General features: G+C 48.1%; 1 protein-coding gene across 1 annotated transcript in view; it reads left to right on the plus strand.

The window, feature by feature from the left end:
• Positions 1–18317, plus strand: part of MOK (MOK protein kinase) — a 60990-nt gene that overhangs the window by 24508 nt on the left and 18165 nt on the right. Inside the window, exons 2-3 of the mRNA XM_047079813.1 lie at positions 12184–12273; positions 13831–13901. Coding sequence (XP_046935769.1) covers positions 12184–12273; positions 13831–13901 — 161 coding nt within the window. The remainder of the gene's footprint in view (positions 1–12183; positions 12274–13830; positions 13902–18317) is intronic.

An 18317-nucleotide genomic window follows, 5' to 3' on the forward strand; every position in this document is an offset into this window, starting at 1 on the left:
CCTTGATTTCAAACTCTTGGCATAAAAAATTACTTCTCAGATCAGAAAGGAGTACAGGGCAGTTCGCCATGTCAGAAGGTCTGAGAACAGTATTGTGATCTTCACGACATCCACACGGGGCGTGTGGGACCATCCCTGGTTTGCGAACACACGAGGAGAGGTGCTTAGAGATCGGAAGTAGCTTGACAGCTGTCACTCTAGGTCACTAGGTGGGCAGAGGCATATTTGAATCCAGATCTTACGAAGCCAAACTCCTCCTTCTCCCCTGCCCGAAGCGTGCGGTCATTTACCCGCCGCTGTTGAGACTCTGAAGTCACTGGGTCTCCAGCCCTTCCTCTGTGTGTTCTGCATCCTCTGGGTCTCTTGATCTTTTCCCTCCTCCGTCTTTACCTGTGAACGACTCGTGATGGGAATTTGACGTGCAGCGTACTGATTATCCCATATGTAAAGAGCAGACTTCCTTAAACAGCCAGTTTTCAGAGATGCCACAAACACAGAGTAGCAGAGAAAGGACTTTGAGCCGCGGGACGTGACACGTGCACCTTAGGAGAGGCCCGGAGTCCCCATCAGGTTCCGCTGTCAGGCTCGGGGTGGATGTGTACTTGCAACAGGGCTCACTCGCCCCTGTCTCGTGAGGAGGTAGATATGAAACGTGGACCAGACAGACAGCCTGCTGACCTGAGGCCTTCCTGCGACCGTGGCTGCGTCGGGGTGACGTGCTGGCCGTCAGGAGGAATCACAGCCGGTCACGGGTGTGCCTTCAGGAGAGTCGAGAGATCTCTGTAACGCATCGTAGAAAGGGTGCATCAAAGAACAGGGACGTGGTTTCCTGGCGGTGAAGCGCGGTCCGGATCCACCACCTACCAGGTCCCTGGCTCACCGAGTGCCTCGCCCACTGAACCTTGGCCTCCTTGTCGTGAGGTGCTTGACGACTAAATGAGGGAATGAAGGGAAAGTTGGGAGCAAAGCGGGGGCACGCGGCAAACGTTCGGTACATGGTAGCCTTCCTTACTGTATGTGCGGTCATTTGTTGGATTTCAGAAACAATTAATGCTCTTTGTCTTAACTTTAAAAGTGGTTGATGGGGCACCTGGGTGGCTCAGTCGGTTGAGCGCCCGACTTCGGCTCGGGTCACGATCTCACGGTTGGTGAGTTCGAGCTCCACGTCGGGCTCGCTGGTGTCAGCACGGAGCCCGCTTTGGATCCTGTCTCCCTCTCTCTCTGCCCCTCCCCCACTTGCACTCTCTCAAAAGTAAATAAAACATTTTAAAAAATTAAGAAAATAGAAGTGGTTGATTGGAACATATATTGTTCTTTTAAAAACTCATAAAAGTAAAGGTTTTTAATACAATGCCACTGAGTCAGTGTTACTTTTTAAATTTTGTTTTCTTTTACTTGTTTGTTTGTTTAGTAATCTTTACACTTAATGTGGGGCTTGAACTCACAAACCCAAGATCAAGAGTCCTATGCTCCACTGACCGAGCCAACCAGGCACCCTGGAGTTACTTTCTCTAAAGTTTGTGTACGTATAGGGGATTACGAACAGGCTTTGGTGTATTATTTTTTTAAATATTTATTTATTTTGAAAGGGAGGGTGGGGAAGCATGAGCGGGGAAGGGGCAGAGAGAGAGGGAGACAGCGAATCCCAAGCAGGCTCCGCACTGTCAGCACAGACCCTGACGGGGCTCGATCTCACGAACCGTGAGGTCATGACCTGGGGAACAGGCTTTAGTTTCTGTTGTATAAATAACAATTTCACATATTGGCTTTACTTAAAAGGAAGTACGTTTACTCCGGCTAGTGGTATTTTGTCGCTGTTTGATGTACGGAATCCGTGATAGAGTCTCAGGCTAGTTTTGATAGGTATCTGCCAGCCTGTGTAATTCAAACCTAAGAGGAAGTGGACTCTGGGTTTATTCACGTGAGTTCTGATTTGCTCTTGATACATAGGTTCAAACGTATAGAAGATTATAATCCAATACTGTCATTATTTATCTAATAATTGTCCCTGCTTAGATTCTTCCAGCTGCGGCTCTGGGGAGCTCCTTCAGGTTGGCGCCTATGTTCTTTTGACATGCCCCATCCTTTTTATCTTTTTTCCTTTTTTAACACTTTCATTTCTTCAGATCCTGAAGGCTCGTCTTGTATTTTTCCTCCCCTAGAATCATCCATTTCTCCAAGGAGCCCTGGTTCCTTTCATTGGAGAACGGTATTTAGAAAACGAGATCTTGGGGCGCCTGGGTGGCGCAGTCGGTTAAGCGTCCGACTTCAGCCAGGTCACGATCTCGCGGTCCGTGAGTTTGAGCCCCGCGTCGGGCTCTGGGCTGACGGCTCAGAGCCTGGAGCCTGTTTCCGATTCTGTGTCTCCCTCTCTCTCTGCCCCTCCCCCGTTCATGCTCTGTCTCTTTCTGTCCCAAAAATAAATAAACGTTGAAAAAAAAAAAAGAAAACGAGATCTTGGCACCAGGGGTGCTCATTCCTACTGGGAAGTCAGTCCCTCTAGACTCAGCAGACGGACCTAGTATGTGCGTGTATGATCCATATGTACACACATCTCTCTTTTTCTCTCTCCACCCTCTCATCTGTCTTGTCGGGCAAGCATGAGTCCATACCGATAAATAAATGAGTGAATAAATAAATTGGGATGAGGGGACAATTCTTTATAGAAGGATTCCAGTTAATAAATGTAGAAGGAATGAGGGAAATAGAAACTCCTCATTAGAATAACAGTGGTAATTTCTACAGGCAAGATGAACTGAGGAACCCTGAAATTAGTAGGTGAAGCTTGGAAGAGAACAGGGTTTCTGCAGAGCCTCCTGTGGTTCCCCCTAACTATTAATTAACGTGCTGGTTCTAGCACATGTCCATACGTTGTTTGATATCCCTTCCCTCAGGAGGTGGGGCTTCCTTTCCTTGCCTTTGAGTGTGGGCTGCACTTGTTCCTAAAGTACAGAAAATAGGAAGGGAAAGTTAGTAACTTTACGATGAAAAACCCGGAAGATACCACCTTAACGAAATGATTAACACCATCAGTAATAAGCCAGATAGGTGTCATGGACTTCCTGATACAACGGGATTGAAAAAGCACACATATCACCTCCATCGTGTTCTTTCCTGAAGATCCATAATCTCCGCTTACTTATGAGAATACATCAGCCCAGCCCAAATTAAGGGGCATTCTGCAGAATACCTGCTTGCTACTCCTTAAAACTGTGAAGGTAATGAAAAACAAAGACACGAACCGTCACAGACTGGAGGGTGAGTAAGGGAACATGACATCTTAATTGCAGTGAGGTATCCTTCACCCTGGAAGAGAAAAAGACATTCCCGGGGAAACTGGGGAAATCCAAATAAAGTGTCTAATTAATAGAATTGTACCAATGTTAATTTTTTAGTTTTGATAAATGTTGTGTAAGGTGTTAACATGAAAAGAAGCTGGGTTACAATAGAGAGCTGTACTATCTTGATAACCCTTGTTAGTCTAAAATGATTTGAGGACGCCCAGGTGGCTCTGTCAGTTAAGCATCCGACTGGATATTGGCTCAGGTCATGATCTCACGCTTCATGGGACTGAGTCCTACATTGGGCTCCTCGCTGAACATGAAGCCTGCTTGGGATTCTCTCCCTCTCTGCCCTTCCCCCACTTGCACGTGCATTCTCTTTTTCTCTCTCTCTCAAAACAAATAAACTTAATAAAATGATTATGGGGCACCTGGGTGGCTCGGTGGGTTGAGCTTCCAACTTTGGCTCAGGTCGTGATCTCACAGTTCGTGGGTTCGAGCCCCACATCAGGATCTATGCTGACAGCTCAGAGCCTGGAACCTGCTTCGGGTTCTGTGTCTCCCTCTCTCTCTGCCCCTCCCTCGCTCACACTCTGTTTCCCTCTCAAAAGTAAAATAAAACATTTAAAAAATGAAGCAAAAAATCAAACAAAAATAACCATAAGTGACCTGGAATGACTCATATTGTTCCTAAGCTCCCTCCATTCTTATTTCTGAGTTATAGGAAGAAATGACCCCATAGTTTCTAGAAGAAAGACAGCTGCTTTTGGGGTCGTTTCTAGGAAGGAGATTGCTAATAATTTGTTGGATGTTCCAGGGTCGCTGATACTTGGCCCACAAGTTTAATGTTGTTCTTCTGTTTTTTAACCATGAAAATCGTATTTCTAGCTTTTGGAGTTCTGCAATATCTATCACCATTATTAAACAGTTTAATCTTATTCAGTTGAAGAATAATTTTAGGTTCTTTAAAATCCATTTCTGCTCATGTATCACTGTCTAAGTAAATCCTCAAAGTCACCTTGCACAGTCGTGTGGGTGGCATGAGAAACGAGAAGCGGTAACAGGAAAATCACGCTGAGTCACACGGGCAGAGTGAGGCTGGTATTTGGAGCTGCTGACTCCCACCTCTTCCAAGTTTTACTTCCTTTCCTTTCCTTTCCCTCTTACTGAAATAGAAACGGACAGCGTTTGCATTAATAGTGGCTAGTGTGAAGTGCAGGTAAGGTCACACAAGCCGGTTCTCTAGTGCTGTGGCAGGAAGGGTCCTTTCGGCTCATGAGGACGGTTTTCCTCCAGAGTCACTCAAAGCCTCGGTTCGGGGATAGCGAGTTACTGGCCGGAGGCCTGCGGCGCGGCCCAGGCCTCCCGATCCCTGTTTTGGTCTGTCTTCCCAGTGGTCCCCACCTGCACTCACAAGCACAACAGTTCACTACAGCCCTCCCCCACCCCCCACCCCCACCCCCACCCCCACTTTCTTTTTCTTTTTGCTACGATTGTACTCTGTATTCTGCGCATAGAAACACTGTAAAGAAATGGAATGAGTCTCTTTTAAAAAGAAATTCCATCTCGAACTGTGTAGGCTCTTGCTTTGTATCCTGAAGGAGTAAGACTGACACATACGTGCTACTCGTGGTCAGCACAGGGTCAGGGCCCAGGCTCTGAAGGTAGAACAGCTCTTCCACTGTTAGTTCTGTGGCCTGGGACGGTTCCTCACTCCCTCGGTGCCTCAGTTGCTTTGTAGCTACCAGGTAGATGCCTCCCCGGGCTCGACCTCACGCGAGCCTCGCGAGGGTTGACCTGAGGCAGGTGGGCACCCCGCACAGTGCTGGTGCTGCGATCCAGCCATCGACCAACCTGCCATACGACAGTGCGGGTGAGCGGGGCTTGAAACCTTCTGAAAACCCAAGTGGGGTGCTAACGGCAATCGTGATGAAGAGGACAGCGGCTGGTCACCACGTGTCTGGCGCCATGCCCAACCCTGGGTGAGCTGTGGACGTGCGGCATTTAATCCTCGCGGCAGCCCTGCGAGAAAGATGCTGTCGTTGCCTTCTTTCAGACGAGGGAAGCGCGGCTGGAGAGCCGAGTTCTCTCACCTGCCCGGTGTCACCCAGCTGGCCAGCAGTAGGGCCCAGCGTGGGACCCGGGTGTGTGCAGGGCCAAGGCCTGCGTTCTCTCCAGGGCTCTTGACCGCGGCGGAATGCCGTGCGGCCATCCGGTCTTGACTTAGTACGTGGTTTTTCTCAAGTCCCATCATTGCCTGATCTTCAAATTACTTTTACCAAAATAAAGTCTGCTTTGTGAGGTTATGAATAAAGGCAAAGGCAAGCAATCCATGAGTCACTTTAAGAGCTTTTAGTTAATAATATAATCATAGAAAATCTTAACAAAGTAAACGGAACAGTGTGATGAACCCCAGGTACCCAGCAGCCGGAATCAACAGGCCTGTGATTTTGATTCGTGTGCACGTTTACCCGGTCCTTCCCCACTTGCTTGTTAGCATATGGGGCTTTTTCTTGAAAGGCAAAGTTTGCATCCGTTACAACGCACATTTCTTTACTGTCTAATATTCTGGAAAACAGATGTTCTCGTGTAATTAAGAGATAGAACACTTCTGTCACCTAGAAGGCTCCTTTGTGACAGTTCTGCACCCCCATCCCAGGCTGCCACTATTCCGGGTTTTTTCCTTTGTCCTCTTGGAGAAACTCGTATTAAATGGAATCTTGGAATGTGGTCCCGAGACCAGCTCTGTCGGGTCAGCGTGGACTCTCGGAGGTTCATCTGCACTGTTGCACCCACAGTCGATAATCTTTTTACGGCTGAGCCGCACACACTGTGACCTCAGCACCCTTTGCGTGTCCATTCTCCCGGTGACGGGCTTTGCTGTCGTCTTGGTTTGGGGCTGCTGGTGGTAAAGCTGCCGTGAGAACTCATGCACAAGCCTGCCTGGGATGTGTGTCTTCGTTCTTCCTTAGGCAATCGCCTAGAACAGCATCTCTGGATCAGAGGGTGGGTGTATGTTTAAAAGAAGCTGCCAAGCCTTTTCTCGAAGTGATTACACCCGTTTGCATCCCCACCGGCAGAGAAGGAGAGTTCCAGGTGCTCTGTACCCCCACCAGCGTGCGGTGGTGTCCGTGTTAAGTTGTAGCCGTCCTGGTGAACGCCGTGGCCTCTTCCTGTGGTTAGTTTGCTCTTCCCTGACAGCCGGTGGCAAAGAATGCTGACTCGTGTGCTTATCGGCCATTCGTGTACCTTCTTTCGCGAAACGTGTCAGAGTATTTCTTTCCTAAACATTTGAAATCATTCACCTGTGAAATCTCTGGGCCTAGAAGGTTTCTTCGTGCGGAGCCCCCCCCCCACCCCGGCCCCATAACGTTGGTCACGGCGTCACTTGTAGTGGCGACGAGCTGGAAACGGAACGAAGGAGTGGGGCGGGTGGGACATCATGGTACGTCTGCACCGTGGGATGTTGAAGAATCAGAACGATGCCAAATGATACAGGGTCCTTGTAGGCGTTTTTATTTTTTTTTACTTTAAAAAAAATTTTTTTTTTTTAACGTTTATTTATTTTCGAGACGGAGAGACAGAGCATGAACAGGGGAGGGTCAGACAGAGGGAGACACAGAATCTGAAGCAGGCTCCAGGCTCTGAGCTGTCAGCACAGAGCCCGACGTGGGGCTCTAACTCACGGACCGCGAGATCATGATCAGAGTCGAAGTTGGCTGCCTAACCGACTGAGCCACCCAGGCGCCCCTTTGTAGGTTTTTTTAAAGCTCCATTGAGATGTAATTTACATGTCATCAAATCCACCCATGGTAGGAGCAGTTTAGGAAATTTATGCAGGTGTCCAGCTGCCGCCATGATCCCATCTTAGAGCACTTCCGTCAGCCGTGAGGAGGCCCTTGCTAACAAATTCCATTTCTTTGGGAAACATGGGGCTATTTTGATTTTCAGTTTTGTGTCACATTTGGTAATTGTGTTTCTCAAGGACTTTGTCTATTTAAGTTGTCATATTTCTTGGCATACAGTTGTTCGTGTTACCCCTTTCGCCTTTTTAACATCTAACTGTAGTGATATCGTCTCTTTCACTCCTGATATCGGTTCGCAGTGTTGGTGTTTTATGTCATTTTTTCCTCCATTGGTCTTGCCAGGGGTTTATCAGTTTTATGAATCTTTTCAAAGAATTGTTGTTAATTTCCTCTGTTGTTTGTTTGTTTTCTGTGCCATTGATTTCTGTTCTTCCGTTATTGCTTTTCTTCTACTTTGGTTTAATTTAGTTTTCTTATTCTTCTGTCTAAAGGTGAAAACTTAGATAATTGGTTTTTAACTATTTCTTCCTTTCCAACATAAGCATTTAAAGCCATATGGGGCGCCTGGGTGGCTCAGTCGGTTGAGCGGCCGACTTCGGCTCAGGTCACGATCTCGCGGTCCGTGAGTTCGAGCCCCGGGTCGGGCTCTGTGCTAACAGCTCAGAGCCTGGAGCCTGTTTCGGATTCTGTGTCTCCCTCTCTCTGACCCTCCCCCGTTCATGCTCTGTCTCTCTCTGTCTCAAAAATAAATAAATGTTAAAAAATTTTAAAAAAAAGCCATAAATACACTTCTAAGCCCTGTTTTCCTGCATCCTATACATTTTGATATGTTGTGCTTTCTTGTTGCTTGGCTTAAATGTTTTCTAACTTCCCTTGTGATTTCTTCTTTACCCGTGGTTTATTTACAAGTGTGTTGCTTAATTTGCAGGTGTTTGGGATTTTTCTAGCTAACTTACTATCATTGATTTCTAGTTTATGCCCATTGTAGTCAGAGAACGACATGTTCTGGAAGTCTTCGTATTTGGAAATTTATCGAGATTTATCTTTGGGTCCAGATATTCATCTGAATGGAGAGCATATTCTAGCTCCAGGTGTTAAGTAATAGGTGTTATGTAAAAGCTCGTTAGGTCAAGGTGGTTAACAGTGCTGTTAGGATCTTGGATCTCTTTACTGGTTTTCTGAATGACGGTTGTGTCATTCAGTTGTGTCTCAGTTGTGTCTCAGTTGTATAGAGAGTATTGAAACTTCCAACCCTTTCTTCTTTCTTCTGTCAGTTTTCACTTGTGTATTAAAGCTTTCTTACTTAGCACACACACATTTGTAACTGTCATGTCTTTTTGATGTATTGTCCCATCACTATGAAAGCATTATAGATAGTAATAATCTTTATTTAGGGGCACCTGGGTGACTCATTCGGTAAAGCGTCTGACTTCAGCCCAGGTCATGATCTCGTGGTTCGTGAGTTCGAGCCCCACATCCGGCTCTGTGCTGATGGCTCAGAGCCTGGAGCCTGCTTCCGATTCTGTGTCTCCCTCTCTCTCTGCCCCTCCCCCATTCATGCTCTGTCTCTCTCTGTCTCAAAAATAAACGTTAAAAAAAATTAAAGAAGTAATAATCTTTGTTTTGAAGTCTAGTTTGTCTAATATTAATATACCCACTTCTTCCCCTTCAGCTTAGGGACTTTCTTCCTGCAGACTGGATTGGTTAGATAAACTTTTCTGTAAAAGCCTTCCAATAAAATGAAGTGTTGACATTGCAAAATTAATATTTTTTATTCTTTAAAGACTTGGACCCGGTAATATAATTTTTCCAGTTGCGGAAAAAACGCACGTACGGGGGATCTTGTCTCTTCCTTTTGGAGCAGAGGCTGCCTGCGCTCCTCTGTGTCCAGTTCCACGATCGCTTCGGTCTCCAGCAGGACAGTGAAAACGAACAAAACCCTGAACGTCACCTGACCACAAAATTCGAAGCAACTCCAAGGCGCAGAAAAGTGGTTAATTCCAGTTGTTAGATATTTTCATTGTTCTTTTTAAAAGAACAGGGTTTATTTGTATTTTATTAAAACGAAATATTGTTGGGGCACCTGGGTGGCTCAGTCAGTTGAGTGTCTGACTCTTGATTTCAGCTCAGGCCATGGTCCCAGGATCGTGGGATCAAGCCCTGTGTTGGGCTCTGCTCTGAGTGTGGAGCCTGCTTGAGATATTCTCTTTCTCTCTCCCTCTCTCTCTCTCTCTCCCTCTCTCTCTCTCTCTCCCTCTCTCTCTCTCTCTCTCCCTCTCTCTCTCTCTCTCCCTCTCTCTCTCCCCCTCTTTTCCCCCCCTCCCCCCCAATAAAATTTAATAAAATATTGTTATTTGAACAAAGGTAGTGATACTTAGATGAAAATGTCTTTTTAAATGTATTAGTTCATTATTTCTGAGAGAAATGTCTGTGGAGACACGAAAGAATTATGTCTGCAATAAGCAGTCATGTGTTTCAGGGTATGATAACAGGTTTTCATATTAAAGCTGAGCAGAGTGGATACTCGTTCGTCTCAATGACCAGGCTGTTTGACCCTCCAGTTCGGAAAACTTATTTTTTTTCCCGTAGGGTGTTCGGAAATCAGAGCTGTTGCCGGCTCCACTGGTCTCTTGCTCTTTTTTCCACCAAGGCAGGGTTTCCCAGCCTTGGTACTGCTGACATTCGGGCCCAGGTTATTACTTATTGTGGGGCCTGTCCTGGGCCCTGTGGGATACTGAGCATCAACCCCGGCTGCTGCCACTGAATGCCAAATGGAACAGTATGTTACAGAACCTGTGACAGCTAACGGCGTCCCAGACAGTGTCAAACGTCCCCTGGGGGGCAAGGTCCCTCCCCCATGAGAGCCACTGACCTACGGCATGCCAGGGGTAGAGGCATGACAGGCACAGGCACCGGGTGGAGGTGGGGCCTCCAGCAACCTAGCCCTGAGTCAGGAGACCCCCCGCCCAAGGTGCGGGACCTCGAAGAGGGGCTCAGTGGTCTCCTCCAGTGCAGACCCCAGGGAGAGGGATTAAAAGAGGCTCTTCCATCGGTTGCCCATGTGCCCCCACAAGAGTGTTTCACTTGATCTTTCTTTCTTCCTATTGCCTGATTGGTATCTTTGTTCACCTCCCCTGTCCGAAGGAAAAAAGGTATTCCTATCATGCCACTCAAAGGATGGTCTGGAGCGGTGTGTTCTCTGGAACCCTCGTTCTAAGGGTTGGTGACTAGATAGTTTGTAAGAAGTGATCCTAGGGCAAAAAAGTTTGGGAAATGTTGGTTTCAATAAAGGTAAACTTTTATGGGATTTTTAAATGTATATTTATTTTTGAGAGAGAGAGAGAGAGAGAGAGTGAGTGAGCAAGCATGAGTGGGGAAGGGGAAGAGAGAGAGGGAGACACAGAAACCGAAGCAGGCGCCAGGCTCCGAGCTGTCAGCGCAGAGCCCGACGCGGGGCTCGACCTTACAAACCCCGAGATCGTGACCTGAGCCGATGTCGAACACAAACCGACTGAGCCTCCCAGGCGCCCCAATTTGTAGGATTTTTGAAAACTTTTCAACAGTAAAATCAACAGTAGTTTATGGCTTTCCAAAAGGAGCTGGAGTGGGCCTATCTCAAACTTTCTGAGTGTGAAGTTTCTTGATAAAGCATTTTCTAGAGGAAGAATGTTCTATGGGACATATTTGGGAAGCATTGTTCTAAAGGCACCTAGGGGAGGCCGTGATGCTGGCGAGGAGCAGGTGGTGGGGTAGGCACTAAGCTGACAGAGTGAGTGGAGAGCGTCATGATCTGGTCTCTGCACACGCCAGGCCGAACACGGTGGTCACGAGAACAGCGAAAGACTCCTACTCTGGGTAGTAACCGGCTATCCTGAGCCTCTTGAGTGCTGACCCTTCCCATCTCCACCCTACACCTGGCCCTTGGCCGGCACTCCCCAGACCTCTCCTCTCTCCAGAGCTAAAAGGTTAGTACCTGGTTCAACAGGGGCCCCCTCCGTAGGACCTTGTTCCAGCACGGTGGGCTCTGTCTTTTCTGGTTGGTTGTTGACTGTGATGCACAAGTTGCGAACATTTTGCATATGTCGTCCTGGGTGTGAGGGAAGCAACAGGGGAAAGTAAATGAAAAAGAGTCTAAAACTTGTAGTCAGAAATATCCTTGCACTCAGACTATTCAGGCTTTTCTCATATACCAGGCTCCCATTTGTTGGCTGGCACGAGACTTAACATATTCACACTGATTTAAGACAGTAATAATACACTATTGGGTATAACTGCTCTTTGAAGAACCAGACAAAATGCTGAGCTTTACACTGTATATTAAAAGTTGGCAGAACAGAGTTTTGGCAGTTCAAAGGAAGAAGACTATTCCCACAGTAGTTCCTTTCAGAGCCGAGGCCCTGGAAGTCTCTGGTGGATCTAGTCATTTGATTGGACGTGACCACGACCACGACCGTGACCGTGGGCCCGTCCGTGGGGGGTTATCTCTTGGAAGCGGTCTCTGCAGTGTGGTGACAGCCAGCCCATCCCCATCTGCTTCCGTCCCACTCACATTGGCGAGGTTTGGGATGTAAACGGCGTCTGGCAGACCCGTCTTCGTAAAGAGGAGCTGGCGGTAGGTAAGTCACACCTGCCGAGGGAACGCCAGCCGCCAGCTGAACGAAAGTGAGAAAATGTACGGCTTTCGTGAAAGATAAGGAAGATTAGCGTGTTCGTGGAAATTTGAAATGGGTATTTTCAGGGGGTATTTCTGTTGCTCAATTGGTTAGTTCCCATAAACTGATTAATAGGAAATTCTAATGTTTGTTTCCATGTTTACTAATTATAAAAGAAACCACTAAGGTATTCTTTCAGGGGCTTCGAAGGGAAAATTTGAATAAATGTCCAAAGCCATAAGAGCCTTGATTTTTATCAGATGATGCAGAACGAGACATGTTGAACGTCACCTGCTGGCGGGAGAAATAATGAGTCGATGAACTTGCTTGAAATATGTGTGAGGTTCTCAGTTGTGATCATGGGTAATAAATAATGATTGAATAACCCCAATCTGAGGCTGACTTGAATTATGAATTAGTTATTTATTTTTACCCACGCAATAGTATCGAGCAAGTGAACAGTCTACGGGAGATACAAGCACTGAGGCGCCTGAACCCACACCCGAACATCCTCACGTTGCACGAAGTGGTTTTGTAAGTATTCCTGGGGCTTTACGATGATCTGCATTTGATGACAATGATCAAATCTCTTTTTAAGGAAGAAAACTGTGGTGGACATTTGAAATATTTGCTTTGTAGCTCAGGGAGTAATGATTCTCATTTTATCTTAAGTCACGTGTTTATGTGGACAAATGTGTGTCTGATTCCTAATGTGGAAATACCTTCCTTTAGGTGATTCCCTATCATAAAAGTGGACAGAATTCAAACGGTTCCTCTCCCGTAGCTCAGTGAGGCTTCCTTGTAGGCAGTGGCCTGTGCATCTGAGGCCTCGAGTGTGAGTTATGGGCAAATGGGAAAGCACTGTAGTCCTACATCAGGGATTGTCATGTGTCAGGGATTGTCCCTGCCAGCTGTCATGTCTGCACCGTGTCAGGTAGTGTGACTCCCCCCCCCCCCCCGCCACCTTACTATGGTTGCTGTAATTTGGGGGACTTGTCACTTGTGTTCTAATTATAGATTAGTCTCCTTACGTGAGGCTCACCTACCCATCAGGAAGGCAGGGCACACCTCACCTGCGGGTGCCGGCAGTTCCGCACTGCCCTTCTGGACTCTGAGCCAGGAACTCGGACCCAGGGTTCTGGAACTTGCCATTCTGTGCGCCCTGAGAAGGTGCACGCTCCGTGAAGCTCTCCGCGGTGCTCCAGGCCGCTTTAAAACCAGCCGGGACACTACGGTCTCTGACAAAGTGCAGTGGGTTTTCATCAGGGAAGAGAGCAGTTTGAAACTCACAGTGGAATGTCTTGTCATAGCCGCATGGCCTCCTGGCCTGGAGCCCGCAGTGCCCACTGGTCACAACACCGCCCACTGCACACCGCGTCCTGGGCACTCTCCGGGCCTGCGTGTGCGCCCCCCTCCAGGCAGCCCCTCTGGAGGCGACCTGACTAGTAGGGTCTGGAGTGACACGTGCTCCTCTGCCGAGGGCTCAGGGGCCTTCAAACAGGGCAGTGTCAGCTCCAGAGAAGCTGGCAGCCCGGCCAGAGGCCTCGGTCCCCACCCCGTGCAAGGCCTGGACCCTACCTGGGCTTGGGGTGACCCGTCTTCCTCCCTTTTCCCCTGACTGGTTTGTGGATTTTTGTCTCCCCATCATAATTTATCCCAGGTACATGGAAGAATCTAGGTAAGTTAGAACTAAATTTGCAGTCACGGAGCATGAATTAAATTCTTTCTCCTCTGTTTTGCTTAGCCGACTCTCGACCTCCTTTCTCCTTTCTGCCAGTAGTTAGTTCTATATTTTTAAGACACATCTCATTAAAAAGGGGGGAAGCATTTAGAATTTTTGCTTAAAGTGGGATTTTACTGTTATTTTATTATATTCTATTTTATTTTTACTGTTATTTTAAATTAATTTTAAATTAATTGACTGAAATAATTGACTGAAAATCGCAACTTCTGTTTCAGTCACTATGCCCCAGGCTTTGAGGTGGGAGAGCTTTATGTTTACCAGAAATGTGCACAAATGAATTAAATATTTGATGATAGTTTCTGATTAAGACAAGAAAAACATTTTTAAAAACCTGATTTCTTCTTCAGTGACAGAAAATCTGGTTCTCTTGCACTAATATGTGAACTTATGGACATGAATATTTATGAGCTAATACGAGGTACGTAGAATAATTTGCAAGCTAATCTAAGATCTTCTTCTAAAGCCTGTCGTCCATGTATACTTTGTTTTAGTCTCAAAATCCTCAGTCACCTCTTGGGAGGTATTTTTCTGGTAGTCTCGTCTCCTCAACACAGGGCGGTCAGAAGTAAAGCCATCTAGGTCCAGGCTGGCAGGTGACACGGGTGCTCAGGCCTTCCTCACCTCAGGTCCCTGCAGGGGGCGCTGTGCCGCTCCAAAGGTCACTCTGGTGGCTCTGCTCAAAATAAGGCGAGGCTTGTCCCCCAAGATCCTCCCTCAGCCGAGAGACGACCACCTTCTATTCAGATCCTTATAAAGTCTTTCTCCCGCGTTACAGGATGCTCATTTATTCACTTTCTTCTGAACGGCAGAGCTCCATTCGGGAAAGCACTGCGCCCGAGCCTGCCTCAGTCAGGGCTGGTTTGGGAGGCTGATAGAGGGCACCTGAAGGAACACGGAGGCGGATCGTTGGCCCACGTTCAGCAAATATCCCTGGGGGTCTGACTGCACCGTTGCGTTAGATGTCAGGACGAATGAGCCTCGTAGCTGTCCCTGAGAAAGCACAGAAAGCGTGGTATTTTACCGACCGATCACGCGGTGCCGATCGGACGAATGAAAGCAGATTTGCCTTGCGTTATGTGAGTGACTGTTTGTGGCTTGAAAGAACAGTTTACAAACTGCTGTATTATCTTAAACAAATCAGGCCAGCCCAAAGGTGGTATGGAAAGCGGCAGGTAGCATTTTTGAGCTCGAGAAGCTATTTTTGCGACGAGGGTGACCCTGGTGTGGAAGAAGCACATGAAGAGTCGGAATAAAATGGTGATGAAGTCAGAATGTGGGGAAAAGCGTCGTCATCAAATTAGTAGGTCCTCTATGCGATTTGAAATGTGTGCTTTAGTAGCTCACGAATAAAATAAATAGTAGAAATAGGCAAGCTTTTCTTTTTTTTTTTTTTAATTTTTTTTTTTCAACGTTTATTTATTTTTGGGACAGAGAGAGACAGAGCACGAACGGGGGAGGGGCAGAGAGAGAGGGAGACACAGAATCGGAAACAGGCTCCAGGCTCCGAGCCATCAGCCCAGAGCCCGACGCGGGGCTCGAACTCCCGGACCGCGAGATCGCGACCTGGCTGAAGCCGGCCGCTCAACCGACTGCGCCACCCAGGCGCCCCGATAGGCAAGCTTTTCTACACCCACAGAAGTTGATGAAGAGCTTTGGATCTTTTCGAGAAAGTAGGAGATCGCCTTTTGTCTGGGCACGTATGGTATTTCCTATGTTACAGACCTTGTGTATTTTATTCATAGGTCAGCCCATCCCCTCGGGGGCCTGTTTCATTGCGTTTTGAGTACAATGCTAACCAGGTTGCCAGGTTTCTCAGTATAGAACCCATTCGGAATAGAGCCATTGGCTAGAAGGAGCTTCTAGAATTCGGCCCACCAGCGGTAACGGGAAGCGACAGGTGACAGTCCTACAATGGGGGATGAAACTGAAAATATAAAACGGGAGGACAACAACGGCAGCGCCACCGCGGATGAGCGCAGTCTGGGCAGCCGGAAGAGCCCAGACGCCCCAAGACGGGTTAGAGAAGGCGCGGCCGCGGGCTGGACTGCGGTAAGCCTACCGCGCCGGTAAACGTGATGGAAACAGTAGGAAAGTGAAGAAAAGATTTAAAAAAGCTTCCCAGTTAAAGGATTACAATAGAGGAGAGTTTTACTTTCAAAGAGTAAACCTTATTGATCTGGAAACTTCGCTTGTTAAGCATCGATTCCAAATAGTCTGAATCCATGAGGTGTTGCTCAGGATTACATTTTCTCCTACGTCCTGTGGGATGTGGATTGTTCACTCTGCTCCTCCCGTACATCTGTCTGCCAGAGTGTCAGGACAGGGTCCCCAGTACAGTCAAGACAAACAACCACCAAACTTCATTATTTCGTTATGTGAGCCAACATTTTGCTTTTTTTTCTTACTAAAAAAAATTTTTTTTAATGTTTATTTTTGAGAGAGTGAGAGAGAGAGAGAGACAGTGCGAGCGGGGGAGGGCCAGAGAGAGAGAGGGAGACACAGAATCCAAAGCAGACTCCAGGCTCTGAACTGTCAGCACAGAGCCCAACACAGGGCTTGAACTCTTGGACTGCAAGATCATGACCTGAGCGGAAGTCGGATGCTTAACCGACTGAGCCTCCCAGGTGCCCCTGATTATCCCCATTTTAAAGATGGAGAAATGGAGGCACGGGGAGATACGTCCCTTGTCCGAGGTTATGGACATGTGGTAGACACGAGTTTGGACTCAGCCTGTTCCAGAGTGCGTGTTCTCAGCCACCACACATCCAGCCTCTTGACAGCCCTCTTTGGTTGGCACTGTTATCATCTACACTTTACGGACAAGGAGACCGAGGTTTCAAGGATTAAGTGATAACCACCACACCCCACTGCTCCTCTGGGTCTCTACTGCCGGCCCCAGCTCAGTGCCTCAAATGAATGGGCGCCTGCTAACAATTTGTTGTTATCGATGGTCACAGTGGTTTATTGAAACCTGAATCGGTCACGGAAGCTTTTTCTACTGGAGTGACAATTCATTTTACTGAAATGACTGCTCTCCTGGATGATGAGAATGTCGAGTAGCACCGTCAGATGCGGAAGAACCGGTTAATGGCACAAGAGAAGGAGCGCCCAGTCTTGGCTGGATTGTCTGCTTACATGCACGGCAGCGTGCAAGGTCGGGCAGAGGTAGAGGAGAAGAACAGAAGATGCTTTTTTGACAAACAGTGTAGAGTCTGTTGAAGGGAGAAGAGAAACTATATGAAAGTCAAAATCATTAGAGGCGAATTGCTGGGGAAATTTTCTCTTTACCCCGTGGGTGTCAGATGAGGCGGAGATGACTGGGCTTTACCCGGAAGATCGGGGGAAGTAGGCAAATGCAGGCGAGGGTGTCTCATTCACTGCTACATGCTATGCACTGCTCTGGAGGCGGACCCAGTGGGGAACACGACAGACACGGTCCCATCCACGTGGGCTCACGCTCAGGAAGACGGAGACACTGAACAAGTGAAGAAATGATCAAGAAGGAGATCAAGACAGGATAAGTGTTACGAGTGAATAAAACAGGTCCCACGTGAGATTGATGGGGACAGAGTGTTCCAGACAGAGACAAGTAGTGCAAAGGTCCTGAGGCCACTGTGAGGTTAGGAGGCCAGTGTGGCTGGAGCACTAGGAAGGAAGTTAGAAATGAGGTAGGTAGGGGCCAGGAGGCAGGGAGGGCCAGGGTAAGAATTCACATCATTCTAAGTTCAGTGGGAAGCTTTAGTGGGTTTTAAGTGTTTATTTAATTTTGAGAGACAGCAAGCAAGCACGAGAGGGGCAGAGAGAGGGGGAGAGAGAATCCCAAGCAGTGTCCATGCTATCAGCGCAGAGCCGACATGGGGCTCAATCCCACGAACTGCGAAATCATGACTTGAGCCAAAATCAAGAGCCGGACACTCAATCGACCGAGCCACCTCGGCGTCCCACATTGACGGGTTTTAAAGCAGGGAAGAAGCATCTTTTGATTGGGGTTTAGACCAGTGTTTCTAAAACTATAGTCGAAGACCGGTTGTTTGTTCGTTTGCTTTTTCCCAGTGTGTTGTGGACCGGACTTTTGTAAAATACATAAAAATTAATGACCGGAAAAACAGTCATATGCTTGGATGTCACAGCGGCGTTGAATTGCTGTACAAGTTTCCGGTCACTCTTAGTTTTTGCCGTCTCCTCCTAAACCAGAGACAAACGGCCCCCGGATCAGTTCACAGACTGTGCTTTTTAGAAGCACTTTTCTGGATGCTGTTTAAAGAATGAACGGGCCACCGGAGGATGTACCTTCCCATTGCAGACAGCAGCCTCTGTTCTGGCCAGTGTAACCCCAGGGGACCCAAGTGACACGGATGGCTCCGCAGAGTTGCCGGGAGGACTGAAGAAACGCTCGGGGCGTGGCCTCCAGGGAGGAGCTCCCAAAAAATGACTCTGCAGGATTGGGCTGCCCCAGGTGCTGCTGCCTCTGCCACAGACAGGATGCCCCAAATGAAGGAGCCGCTGCTGCCGCTCCGGGCTCTAGAACCAGGCCACCTTTGCCCGGGCAGGAGGCGCCCTCCGCCAAGATCCGCACTCAGAGCGGATGCTCTCCCTCCTCTCGTCTGTCCCTGGAACTCGGGCCTGAGTCCTCTTTCTCGAGCGGTCTGGTCCGACGGACGCAGAAGCCAGTCACATCTGGAAGTCCCAGCCACGAGCGTGCCTGGCCCGCGAGGTGGCGGTTGGGATGGGTCTGCGTTGTGGTGGGGAGACGGGCAAAGAGATGGCAAAGGTATTGTGCCCGCTGCTCCCTTGGGAAGAACTGTCACGGAGCTGTCCACGCAAGGAGGGCGTA

The sequence above is a fragment of the Lynx rufus genome, unplaced genomic scaffold (genome assembly GCF_022079265.1).
Source record: "Lynx rufus isolate CCGP_SWC_20201006 ecotype Redwood Valley unplaced genomic scaffold, mLynRuf1.p SCAF_17, whole genome shotgun sequence".
NCBI lineage: Eukaryota > Metazoa > Chordata > Mammalia > Carnivora > Felidae > Lynx > Lynx rufus.